This window comes from Sylvia atricapilla, chromosome 7 (genome assembly GCF_009819655.1).
Source record: "Sylvia atricapilla isolate bSylAtr1 chromosome 7, bSylAtr1.pri, whole genome shotgun sequence".
Lineage (NCBI taxonomy): Eukaryota > Metazoa > Chordata > Aves > Passeriformes > Sylviidae > Sylvia > Sylvia atricapilla.
This window is the reverse complement of record NC_089146.1, coordinates 22,679,420-22,692,002: the sequence shown is the minus strand read 5'-3', so window position 1 is coordinate 22,692,002 and position 12,583 is coordinate 22,679,420. Positions and strand designations below refer to the sequence as shown.

General features: G+C 61.6%; 2 protein-coding genes across 2 annotated transcripts in view; both read left to right on the top strand.

Moving 5' to 3' along the window:
* The first annotated feature begins 4,200 nt into the window (after nt 1–4,200).
* Nucleotides 4,201–9,555, top strand: DES (desmin). The gene is made up of 9 exons (XM_066322921.1): nt 4,201–4,826; nt 6,279–6,339; nt 6,504–6,599; nt 6,688–6,849; nt 6,937–7,062; nt 7,752–7,972; nt 8,074–8,123; nt 8,404–8,486; nt 8,608–9,555. Exons 1-9 carry the CDS (start codon nt 4,276–4,278, stop codon nt 8,647–8,649), a joined length of 1,392 nt encoding a protein of 463 aa, XP_066179018.1. The 5' UTR covers nt 4,201–4,275; the 3' UTR covers nt 8,650–9,555.
* A 1,988-nt stretch (nt 9,556–11,543) lies between these two features.
* Nucleotides 11,544–12,583, top strand: part of SPEG (striated muscle enriched protein kinase) — a 38,817-nt gene continuing 37,777 nt past the window's right edge. The window contains exon 1 of the mRNA XM_066322917.1: nt 11,544–12,333. Coding sequence (XP_066179014.1) covers nt 11,925–12,333 — 409 coding nt within the window. The 5' untranslated portion in view covers nt 11,544–11,924. The remainder of the gene's footprint in view (nt 12,334–12,583) is intronic.

Here is a 12,583-nt window from a genome sequence, read left to right as displayed (position 1 = left end):
CCCCTTCTCCCACTGCCTGCCAGGCTGCCTGGACCCCCCCTTGCCAGCCCTGCCAGGATGAGCAAAGGGATGGCATCCATTGAGGCGGTCCCCCGCATCCCAGCCCACGTGTCTGAGCATGGGAAAGTGAAATCACTGCCCAGGAATTGCTGGAGGCTGGGTGAATGGCCAATGCCTTACGTGAGCCATTAGCCATGCAGCGGGTAATGCTACCTCATCTCACTGGCATGGATGATGCTATTGAGGCCTGCAGCATCCTTATGGACCACTCAGCCACTCTGTCATCCTCATGTCCACGTGGATCACAAGGGCAGCTGGGTATCTTTAGTATCTCCACACCACTGGGGCATGTGAATGCCCCCATGGATCATGAGGGCAGGAGGACACCCTTTAGCCTGCCCCGAGGCAGCAGGGATGGAGGAACATCCCCAGTATCCCCATGGAGCACAGGGCCAGCTACAGATGAATGATGGAGCAGGTGTGTGCTTCAAGCATCTGCATGGACATGGAAGTAGCTGGTCTCCCCCATTATCTACATGACTCAGGGCGACAGCTCACCCCCAGCATGCTCGTGAAACATGGAGGCAACAACTTGCCCAGAGGACATACAAAGACCAAAGGAGGTGAACAAACACCTCCCAGCATCTATACAGGTTACATCTGGACACCCCTGGCATTCATGCTTGCCATGGGAACATCCAGGCACCCCCAGCATTCTGTGCCACTCACAGATGGGACAATGCCCTCAGCAGCCCTATCAGCTGGGGACATGGGAGTGGGGACCAGGAGCAAACAGACAGTCTGTGCACCCCCTGGTCCTGAGCTCTAGAGTGGGTAAAGGCATGGGGGCAGCTGGGATGAACAGCAGGTGTGGGGGGACTAGATGCTTTACCCACCAACTCCTGGGACCCCACCAGGCTGGGCCTTGGTCCAGGCAGGGAGGGAGAGCCACCTCCTATTTAGACAATAGCATGCACCCTGGATCCGTCAGCACTGGGGAATGGGCCACACAGTCCTTCCCTCTTAGGGTAAAGGCGTCTGGGAGGCTCATGGCTGTAAAAGGAGCGCGATGAAGGAAGACAGCCAGGGGTCAGGAGGGAGGGGGATGGACACCCCCACTGCTTCATTCCCATTCCTCAAGTCACCCTTGAGCTAAGGCCAGGCATAAGGGGGCACTGGGTCCTGGTGGCAGGGTATAGGGACAAGGAAGGGCCAGCACCCTGATCCACACCCTGTCTAGCTTCAAGCCCCAAGATGCCCACAGCCCAAGGAGGCTGTGCTGGGTTTAAATCCTGGGGGAACAGCAGGGAGGAAGGGCCAGGAAGGAGGGGCTGCTGCAGGATGCAGCTGGCTTTGCTCACAGGGATGTCATGACCAGAGGGAGTTGTTTGACATTCCAGCTCCAAACGCCTTCCTGGCAGCAGTCTCATCCAAGATTTGATGGAAACTGGGACCAGGCCAGTGCGGGGGTTCAGGAGCCACTTCCCAGGCTCTGCTGGTCTGGGTCAGCCTGGCCTGGGGTGGAGCTCTGAGGAGGCTGCACTGGGCTGGACAGGACAGAAGGCAGCCCTGCACTTCTGGCCTCTGCATCCTCCTCACTTTCTGCAGCCTACGGGTCTTTAGTTGGCACAGAGTATTTGGCATCTTGTCCCTGGGATGGCACTCAGGCAGGGTCTCTGGGTCCTGCACTTCATCCCTCCTTCCTGTCATGCTGGGTTCTCCAAGCAGACAGGGATTTCCTAAGAGGCTTGTCCACCCTCTACAAGACGTGGGGCCCCTGCTTGCCCAGAGCCATACCGGAAGGCTGTCACCAGAGCTAAGGAAAGGCCACTTCAAACAGTCTGCCATAGAGCAGGGTCAAGAGGATGCTCCTGGTTAACCCCTCTGAGCTGCTTCCCCTCCGAGCAGCAATGCCCAAGAGTGCATTTCCCCTGCCTTGAGCACCCCAAGCCCGCACCCCACTGCTGGAAGCCCAGCAGTGTTCCCATCCCCATCACTGTGGGATGAAGATGGGAACAAGGGCTACCAGGCCTGAGAGAGGATTTGCATCAATCTACCTGAAACACCAGGGCAGGGTGCCAGGCATTTCTGGACACAGCACTCCTGAGGAGTCCACCTCTCCACACTCCCAACTGGCACAGTAGTGGGGTGGGGTCATGGAAGGGGATAGCTGAATTCTGTTCCTGATGGTGTGCTGTCCCAGATTCCCTGAATCTCCTGCACAGGGCACCCACCTGCCCCTCTGCACACCAGCTAAGGGCCGCCTTGCAGGCACTTGCAGCACAGGCAGGGCACGTGTGCGGGGCTTTGGGATGTGCAGGGCATGCTCGGAATGGGGCCAGAAGGAGGAAGGATGCTGTCTGATTTTCCATCTACTCTCCCCCCACAAGCCCCCCTTTCTTCCATTCTCTCCCTGTGCTGGGATGAAACAGCCTCATCTGGAAATACCTTCCCTTTTAAAGGCAGGCTCCTCCAGGCAGCTTGTACTCTCTGGGAAGACGCTACATCACTCTGCAACCGGGTGGCTGGGAGAGGCTCCAGGGATGGGGAGCTTGAAGGAGCAGAAGGGATGCAGGGCATCGAGCCCACCTGCATGTCTGTGGGACCCAGAATTTAGCTGGCTCCCCAAGTGACATGGAACAGGGAGGAGTTCCTCCCAGAGCCAGGGCAGTTGAGAATGCTACCATGAACAAGCCCGAACCTTTGCCTGCTGCTGCTGCTGCCGTGGGTGAGCCATGGCATTGCTTGGCTTCTGTGTTAGAGCCAGGACAGAAGGCTGGGATGTGCAGGGCCATGCAGGGCTGAGTGCTGTCCTGCTGCTGAGTCACCCTGTGCCCAGTGGCACAGCGGTCTCCTCTACCAGGGCCTTCAGGGACAAAGGCATTGGGGCTGAGCCAGCTGACGTCAACCAAAACAGCCCAGCTTGGACAGAGCTGGGGGTCACCAGGTGTACTGGGAAGGAGGGGGTGCTGCCCAGGCAAGGAGAACCCTCATGAAGGGCTCCCCCAGCACAGGCACCCTCCCTCAGGATGTTGTTTTCAACTCTCATGGGTTTGTGCAAGGCCCTGAGGGTCCTTGACCTGACTCACCACTTGTCCAGAAAACTGTAGTGGGAGTTTTCAGACCAACTTAGAAATTCCCCAGTCTGGGAGTTTCTGGGGAGCTGGTCAGGGCTTTCTGATGTCCAGTGTACTTCCTGGCCAAGAAGGAGACCGAGGAGACAGGGCAGAGCCTGCTCTGCCTCGGGATAACTTGGGGACCTCAATCTGCTCTTAGGGTGATGGGGATCAGAGAAGGGCTAGGGCTGCTCCAGGCAGGGTGGCCATCCAGCTGTGGTCTCCACACGCCTGGAACAAGAAGGGTTAACAGAGTGCCTCCCCCACTATAAATACCATGTATGTATGTCCCACACCCCATGAGTATGAGCTGGGAAGGCTATTTTGGTTGAGTGCCTGCTGCTTTGGGAATGCGCTGGAGCGAGGACGGGCTGACGTCACCGTCACTGGGGCTCGGACCCAGCACCTGCTCAGGGTCACTCAGCAACACTCCAAAAGCACCCAGACCCTGGCCAGTGCTCAGCCCCCCATGTCAGAAAGAGAGTTTGGGTGGTGGGTCAGTACAAGCACACTCAGGACAGGGGTCCCCCCACATCAACCCCTCTCCAGGGCCCTTCCTTGCTCCCTTTCTGGATGGGGGGGCTGGAGTCTGACCTCACATGGAGACCTGAGCCTGGTGCTCTTGCCAGGGGGTGGGTCAGGGCATCATCAAGGGCTGTTTGGGGTGCTCAAGACCAATTTGGGGACCACGGCTACCTGGCATGGGGTTTGGCTCAAGGGGGTCCAGTGATGTTTTGAAGGTTCCCTTCTTTCCCTTCATGGCTTTAGCCTAGGCTGTCTGTCCAGGCTCTCTGTGGGTAGCACCACATCCTGATAGGGGGTTTGACACCAGTCTGCCCCACTTGCTCTCCTCGCACCCCCGGGGACGGGGCAGAGCAGTGGGGGCCGGAGTTAAGGCCCCAGCAGGGAACTCTGGGGGTCTCCAGGGGTTCTTGTCTGCCGGGGGGTGTGGGCAGGTGAGGGGCAGTGGGTGGGGGCTGCCGGTCACCTCCCCCGCGGCAGCGTCCCGCAGCTGCCCGGCAGCAGGAGGGGCGGGTGATGTCAGCAGGATACAAATAGCGGCGCGCGGTCCCCTTCCGACGCCTCTCCGAGCTGTGCCGGCCGCTCGCCAGCCCTCTGCCTGCTCCCTGCTCCGGCCTCGCCTCCCCACGCCGCCACCATGAGCCAGTCCTACTCCTCCAGCCAGCGGGTTTCTTCCTACCGCCGCACTTTTGGCGGCTCCCCGGTCTTCTCCCGCGCCTCCTTCGGGGGTAAGGGCAGCAGCGGCAGCTCCGTCACCTCCCGCGTCTACCAGGTGTCCCGCACCTCGGCCGTCCCCAGCGTGTCCACCTTCCGCACCACCCGTGTGACGCCCCTGCGCTCCTACCAAAGTGCCTACCAGGGTTCTGGTGAGCTGCTGGACTTCAGCCTGGCCGATGCCATGAACCAGGAGTTCCTCCAGACCCGCACCAACGAGAAGGTGGAGCTGCAGGAGCTCAACGACCGTTTCGCCAACTACATCGAAAAGGTGCGCTTCTTGGAGCAGCAGAATGCCCTCATGGTGGCCGAGGTGAACCGCCTGCGGGGCAAGGAGCCCACCCGCGTGGCTGAGATGTACGAGGAGGAGCTGCGGGAGCTCCGGCGCCAGGTGGACCTGCTCACCAACCAGCGGGCTCGTGTGGAGGTTGAGCGTGACAACCTGCTCGATGACCTGCAGAAGCTCAAGCAGAAGTGAGTGGGGGGGCCCTGGAGAGCCCCTGTGGGCATCCATCTGTGCATCTCCATCCCTGGGGTGGGTGGGGGCAGAGCTCACTCTGGCAGGCCCTCAGGTGCTTACTGCTATCCTCGTGCCTCATGCTCAGAGTTCATCATGACCCCAGTACTCTGTCCCCCTTGGCCACTTTCTGGTTGCCCAGGCAGCACCCAGAGGGTAGAGTGGCTCCCATAGCAGGGGTGTCCCCTATGCCTTCCTTTGCAGTGAGGCTGGGGCCAGGCTCTAACACCACAGGACACCCAGAGCTGGGAGATCAAAGTGCACCTCACCCTGGGGCCACCATCTCTGCTCACACTGGGGAGGGCTGCTGGGCCCATGGGTGAGCTGAGCTCTGTGGGATACATGGACAGACAGATGCAGTCAGGCAGGCAGAAGCGAGGGGACAGATAACCCAGGGAGGGTGCTCCATCAGCTCCAGACATGAACGAGGGAGAGGAGGAAGTGTCTGCACTTCCACAGGCCAGGGATGTTCCAGGCCATCCATGAGTGTCCATGGTGTCCTGTGAGCAGTGGGAGATCCCAGAGATGCTGTGGACCTGGCTGGTGCTGGGGAAGAGAGTGGGGACTATCCACAAGGGTGAGGGAAGCCCCAGGGACTGACGAGTGTGGGGAACCTGGCAGTAGGGGCAGATCCTCAAGGGGAGCTGTATGTTCTGATGATGGTCTGCACCTTCCCTCCTGGACCCTGTGCCCTGGGGACACCATTCCCTTGGGGTGACACAGTCTGCTGCTTCCTTCTGTAACACCAGCCACCACTACAGACTCTGGGCTCCTTCCTCATGCTGGGAAGCTGGGGGAGGTGGCAAGAAGGAACTCTCAGTGACAGGGGAGGAGCAGGGCCCAGAACAAACGGGTGTTGGGTTTCTGCTACCCCATGTGCCAGCACCACCTGGGCGCCTCCATCTCCTCCCCGCTGCCTTTCCACTGACATGCAGCCCGCAGTACGGTCCCCTTCCTTGACGCAAGCCCGGACCTCCAGCCCTGACCTGACCCTCCCCCACAGCAGTCCCCATTTCACATCCCGTCCCACAGCATCGCTGAAACCTGTCTGTGCTCCTGCTTTCCTTGGGATAGCTCAGGTGGTGGCCACCTCTTGGACCCGACCCTGTGTGTCAGATCCTGCACCCTGTCCCCCCAGCTGCTGGTCACTCTCCCCTATAAGGGCTGGGGCAGTATTCATGGCACTGAGCTGACCTCATGTCTTTGTGATCTCTCCGGTGTTGACTATAATAGGGAATGGGAGGAAGAGCCCCTGGCCCCCAGCCAGTCCTCTGCTGCCTGCCGGGAACACAGGACAATCTCTTTTCCTCCTACTGGGCCACGCTGGGCTTTAGAACAGCTCAGGGGGACATCACCACGGAGGGATGGAACTCCTCCAGACCCCCCTAGCCTTTTTTCTCTGCCTACAGGTTGCAAGAGGAGATCCAGCTGAAGGAGGAGGCTGAGAACAACCTCGCTGCATTCAGAGCTGTGAGTACCTGCTGTGGGACCCCTACCCTCCTTCCCACCCTTCTCCCCCCCAGCAGCACCCTGGCCCCAGTACTGGGGCATGGTCCCAGACACAGCTTTACACCTTCCAGCCCTGGTGCTCTCCCTGCAACCCCCCACTATCCCTCATTCTGGGTCTCTCCTAGGATGTGGATGCAGCCACACTAGCACGCATTGACCTGGAAAGACGTATAGAGTCCCTGCAGGAGGAGATCGCCTTCCTCAAGAAGGTGCATGAAGAGGTAGGTCAGAAGTGGCAGCCTTTTCCCATGGCACTCACAGGCAGGGAAAATGGAGTGGGGGCCCTGAGATGTCACCTTGCCCACGCAGGAAATCCGCGAGCTGCAGGCACAGCTGCAGGAGCAGCACATCCAGGTAGAGATGGACATCTCCAAGCCCGATTTGACAGCTGCGCTGCGGGACATCCGTGCTCAGTACGAGAGCATTGCTGCCAAGAACATCGCCGAGGCTGAGGAGTGGTACAAGTCCAAGGTGTGGGAAGCAGCGGGCTCTTGGCTGGCCCTGGCACAGGGGGTTCCATCTCAGTGGCCATGCTCACTGACCATGGTCTCTCCCCAGGTGTCGGACCTGACGCAGGCAGCCAACAAGAACAACGATGCGCTAAGGCAGGCCAAACAGGAGATGCTGGAGTACCGGCACCAGATCCAGTCCTACACCTGCGAGATTGATGCCCTCAAGGGCACGGTGAGCTAATGGCATCATTGGGAAGATCCCCAGCTTCCCTGCAAGGGACCTGCTGCTGGGACATCTCTGGGGTGGGGGGCTCTTCCCAACTCTTTGAGTTGTGGCTGCAGGGGTCCTTGTACCCCACATTTGGGCTGCACTTCCCCCAGCGGTGGCCTGGGCTCCTGCAAAGTGTTTTGGCAGAGTCCTGGAATCAAAGTACAGATTGTAAAATGTGACCCAGCCTGGGAGGCTCCAGGCAGGCGGGCACAGGGCTTGGGGTGTCTGGTCGCAGGCTGGCAAGGTGGTTGCAAACAAACAGGGCACAACAGTCCCATTCTGCCAGTACCATGGCACAGTCATGGTCGGGGGACCCAGCCAGTATCCACCAGTGCCACCTCCAGGCAGCCATCTAGTGCTTCTGCAGTTCTCTGTGCCCTCTTGCTGGGGAAGGATGGCTTTGCTGTGGGACCTGGGCACCAGGGTGCTGGGGTTTCCCAGTACCTGCCCAGCTTGTCCCCATGAGACCCTGCTGCCCAGCGCTGGGTAGGTGAAGGGTTACAGTCACTCATCATGGTCCCACATCAGCTGAAACCAGCCCAGGGCTGACCACAGCTCTCCCCAGGGTGCCCTGGCATCTGCAGTTCCCACTGCAGGTGACCCCTGGCTGCTCTGGGTTTGCCCCTCACCGAGCACCCCTGTCTCTCCAGAATGACTCGCTGATGCGCCAGATGCGGGAGATGGAGGAGCGCTTTGCGGGGGAGGCTGGCGGGTACCAGGACACCATTGCCCGCCTGGAGGAGGAGATCAGACACCTGAAGGATGAGATGGCCCGGCACCTGCGTGAATACCAGGACCTGCTCAATGTCAAGATGGCCCTGGATGTGGAGATCGCCACATACCGCAAGCTGCTGGAGGGCGAGGAGAACCGGTGAGTGGAAGGGGGGCAGGATAAGCTGGGGGGACTAGAAAAGTCAGAAGTTTTTTGGGGGTCCTGGCTGGCACTAAGCTCACCCCTCTGTGTTCCCACAGGATCAGCATCCCCATGCACCAGACCTTCGCCTCTGCACTCAATTTCCGAGGTGAGCCTCACTCCATGAGGAGGGGGACCTGGAACAAGTTCCCCATGTTCCCCACTTTTGGGGCAAGTGTCCCTCCTAGGGGGTTGTAGCCAGGCTGGCAGGTTGGGGACCCACAGCTGCCACACAGAGCCCCTGGTATAGGGGCACTTGTTTGGGTGTTGCTGTGAGCTGAGGCGGGTTAAACCAAGGCTGCTGAAGCTCTTCAGTGACCCCAGCCCCACGGCTGTGTCCCCATCCGACACGTCCCTGTGGTCCCATCCCCTGTGTCCTCCCCCTGCAGAGACCAGCCCAGAGCAGCGGGGCTCCGAGGTGCACACCAAAAAGACCGTGATGATCAAAACCATCGAAACCCGAGATGGGGAGGTGAGCGCAGGGTGGCACCGGAGGGTGGTTGGGAGGCAGGGGACCGAGGACGGCGCTTGTTCCCACACTTGGGGCTGTGGTGTGGCACGCCATGGCGTCTCACGGTGCCTCTCTCCCGCAGGTGGTGAGTGAGGCGACTCAGCAGCAGCATGAAGTGCTGTAGAGGAGGCTGCTCCAGCATCCCACTGGCACCTTCTGTCCCTGCCTCCGTCCCTCCGCCATGCCCCCCTCCTGCCCCCCACCTCGCCTCTCGGCGCTCCCCCGGCACTGCCTGAGGAGTCTCCCCCATGCAGCTGCCTCTGGGCCCCTCACACCCCCTGGGCCCTCTCCTCCGGCTTCAAAAGGCTCGCTCTGCTTTTGCAGCTTCGCAGCGGCAACGCCAGCGTCAGGATCAGGCCAGGGCCGGGGGGCGGCAGAAGGGAGGGACGGGACAGCTGGGAGGGGCCGGGGGGAGCAGGTGGTGGCCTGGGCCAGCTCCATGGAGAGCCGGACGGTCCCAGCAGCAGGTTCTGGATCCCCCCACAGGCCCCTTCCCACGCTGGGCACAGGCTTGGGGTTCACCCCACACGAGTGGGCACTCATCCCCCTCCACCAGCACCGCCGGCCCCCCTGGAGCTGGCACTTCTCCAGGTGCATGGCGGCGATGCTAGGGATGGAGAGAAGCTAGGCATGGCCTGGGCTGAGCCCCCTATTCTCTGCCCAGCTCAGAGCGAGGGGGCCCCCAGCCTGCGTGTCCCCCCCAGCACAGGGGGCTCGGGCCCTTCGCTCCCCCCGGCCCAAGAGGCAGTCCCGTGGGGCAGAGGAGGGCAGTGCCCGCCCCTCCCCGTGGCGGGGACCCCCAGCAGCAGCAGGCTGCACGGGGCCAGGCTCCTGAGCCGAGAGGGTACCCGTAGGTGGACACAGGAGAGAGGAGGAGTGAGTGAATGGGAGAGAGGGGGGAGAGAATGAGAGGAGCCGGAGAGAGGCCCGGGGGGCCAGGGCAGGCATCCCCAACCCTCGCCCCAATGCACCCCCACCCCACCACGTGTATGAGACTCTTCAGGCGGCTGAAATAAACAGCGGAGCATCACCCTGTCGTCTCTGCATCTCTGGGACAGAGAGGGGATGATGGGGTGGTGGGGATGCATCACAAGGTCCAGGTGGTTGGATGAACCAGCAAGTGTTCGGGCTGTCTCCTCCCTGGGCTGCTTAGCCCCCCACAAAAGGTGTGTGTCTCTCACAGCATTTTGCTGCCTGAGGTGGTGGGTGTCCCAGTTGCACTGGGTAGGAAAGTCATGCTGGGACAGGGAACAGTGACAACTAAGCCCTGAGCAGGTTCAAAGGGGCTCGGGGTCATGGTTCTGTATCTCCCACACACCAGGATCACATACCATGTCCTGGTGGCTCTCAGCTCCACAGCCACCTCCTTTTTACCCCTACTTGGGGCCTACCCAAATCCACATCTGCCTAGGACTTTTCTAAGCCCCTCCAAGTGTCACCAACCTGCAAGCAAAGCCATCCTCATCCCCTGCACCTTGTGAGCGTCAGACACACTACTCTGTGCTTGCATCTCAGGCTCAACCTCCAGCTTCAACCTGCCAACACTATATGCTCTCTTCCTCCCAACACACATGTCCCTCTCCCTCTGTGGTCAGGTTGTGGGCATCTTGGCTTCAGCTCCTTCCTCCCAGCAACGGGGGATGCTGCAGTGGAACCCAGAGTTGAGAATCCAGGATTGCTCTGGCCTGAGAGATATTGGAGGTTCCACAAAACCCTGGCAGCACATGCCAGGGAGGGCAGTGGGCTTGGCAGGGGGTGATGTTTTAGGGACAAGGCATGTGCTACTGCCAGCAGTGGGAATGGGCTGGCGGTGTCTCTGATGGAGAGGCTGGCGTGGCAAACCCCAGATGAGAGGTGTTGGATCTCAGGGGATATGTCCAGCAGGTGGCCCTGTGACATCGAGGACAGTCCCCAAGTTGCCTTGAGTTGGGATGACAGCTCCCTCCCTGCCGGCTCAGGCTGGCTGTGCCAGAGCTCAGCCCCAGGGGGCAGGCTGGGGACAAAGCATTCCTTTGCCTGCAGGGCATGGAAGAGGCCCCCAAGCCTCTTCTGGGGCTGGCTCAGCCACTCTGCAGCCACGCTGCGGGTCTAGTAAGGCATCCCACTCCATTGTGCCCCAGCCAGGCAAGTTGGGAAATCCTGGGATTTTCTCCTTGCTAGTGATGCTCCACCGATGCTGGCACCCTTAGGCTGGTGGCAGTGGGCTGTGCCAAAGCCGTCGGGGCTGGCCTGCCCCTGGGCAGCACCATGTCGTGTCGCTGGCGAACGGCTCACGCAGATTTACAGCCCCTGGCGAGGGCGGCTGGGGCCAGGTGCCGAGGCCTTGCCGTGGCTCCAGGAGATGGGGAAGTCCTGCCTGGCCCAGGGATGGCCAGGCAGCATCTGGCACTGACCGTCCCTGGCTGCTCGCTGCCTGGAGCCCGGCGTGTGGTGGTTCCCACAGGGTGTCCCAAAGCCGAACTGCTCCAGCAGGGCTGGCCAGGAGCCACACTGCCCAGGACAGAGGCAGGGACCCAGTGAGAGAAATGGAGGCTTGATGCGTTTGCAGCCTTCCGGGCAGGGAGTATGTGTGGTGATCAGGGATGCTGGGATCCCCACCTCTGCTGTCTGCTGCGAACGGAGCTAAGGGGCCCTGAAGGGCTGGCTCCTGCCCGGGGTCTTGCGTTGCAGGAAGCATGACGGTGTCCTTTCCCTCCACATGCCGTCAGGGTCCCTCTCTGCCCTGATCCAATGACACTGCTGGAGAAATGGAAGCGGGGGGAGGAAGGCTGGGTCCCCCCCCGAGCTTCTCAGCTAATATGGAAAGGTGTTGGCCCTTTTCTATCTTTGCAAGTGGAGCTGGGCTGCAGGGACGGGGCAGCAGGCGCAGAGAGGGGGAGCCCAGCCAAGGAATGTGACATATCAGAGGCAGCTGCCACTTCAGGAGAGGGGGCAGAGGGAGCGCAGCTCGCCGGGGGCTGCGCGGGACGGGACGGGTGAGGGGGGGGACGCCACGGCCCCAGCACGGGCACGGCTCAGCGAGCGGGCAGCACCCGCGGGACTCGCACCCCGGCCGGCGAGGAGCAGGTGCCGAGGCGCTGGGCGGGCTTGGGGTTGCAGCAGAGCACGGGGTGCGAGTGCCACACTGCACCGGGCGCTTGGTGAGTGGCGGCTGGGCGAGCAGGAACCCGAGTCCCAGCCTAAATATAGTCCCTCGCTTGCCCACAGTGCTGCGACCTTTGGGGCTGCAGCCCGTGGGGGGAGGCACCGAACCGGCATTTGGACTGGGGGGTCGCCGCTGCCCCAGCGCCCCAGTCAGGCACCCAGCACCCCCAGACTGCAGGCAGGGGGAGAAGAAGGGCACGGCGTGCTGGTTTGGGGTGACGGGGGGCGCAGGTGGTGGTGGGGGAGCTGCAGACTATGCACCGGGCACAGGGACGCAGCGGCACGAGTAGGGCCGGTGGGGAGCCCCGGGCAGCCCCGCCGAGCCCTGGCATCCCCCCGAAGCGCGCCAAGGTCACAGCAGACCCGGGGCCGGCCCAGGAGGGCTCAGCTCGCCTGGCAGCACCGTCTTTTGTGAGGAAACTGAAGAATGCAGCGATCGGCACCGGCTGTGACATCCGGCTGCGAGTGGTGGTGGTGGGCAACCCCCGGCCCAGCCTCCGCTGGTACCGAAACGAGGAGCAGCTGGCCCAGGGTGGGGAGGAGTATGGCACCCTTTGGATCCGGGACAGCAAGAAGGAGGATGCCGGTGTGTACACATGCGTCGCTGAGAACGAGCAGGGAGAGGCCATGACCAGTGCAGTGTTGGCCATCATTGACATGGAAGGTAAGGGTGACGTGGCCACCAGCACGGCCGTGCTGGCACAGACCTCGGCACGGGTTAGCCGAGGGCGGCAGCAGCGCTTTGCAGGCTCTGGCTGCAGTGCCCTGGGGCCAGACAGGGCTGCTGAGCTTTGCTGTACCTACCCTGCTGCAGGCTGGGGTGCCCGGTGCCGGCAGCGCTGGGATGGCTCTCCAGCCTGGAGCGAGCATGTGGCTGCAGTACCCACTGCCAGGCCAGGCTGGGTGCCAGGACT

What these genes read in the sequence shown, in the direction of transcription:
- DES (XM_066322921.1), top strand. Translation starts at nt 4,276, where the DNA reads ATGAGCCAGTCCTACTCCTCCAGCCAGCGGGTTTCTTCCTACCGCCGC. An exon ending in CTGCAGAAGCTCAAGCAGAA is followed by an intron (nt 4,827 to 6,278) that starts GTGAGTGGGGGG and finishes CTCTGCCTACAG; the next exon opens with GTTGCAAGAGGAGATCCAGC. An exon ending in CTCTGCACTCAATTTCCGAG is followed by an intron (nt 8,124 to 8,403) that starts GTGAGCCTCACT and finishes CTCCCCCTGCAG; the next exon opens with AGACCAGCCCAGAGCAGCGG.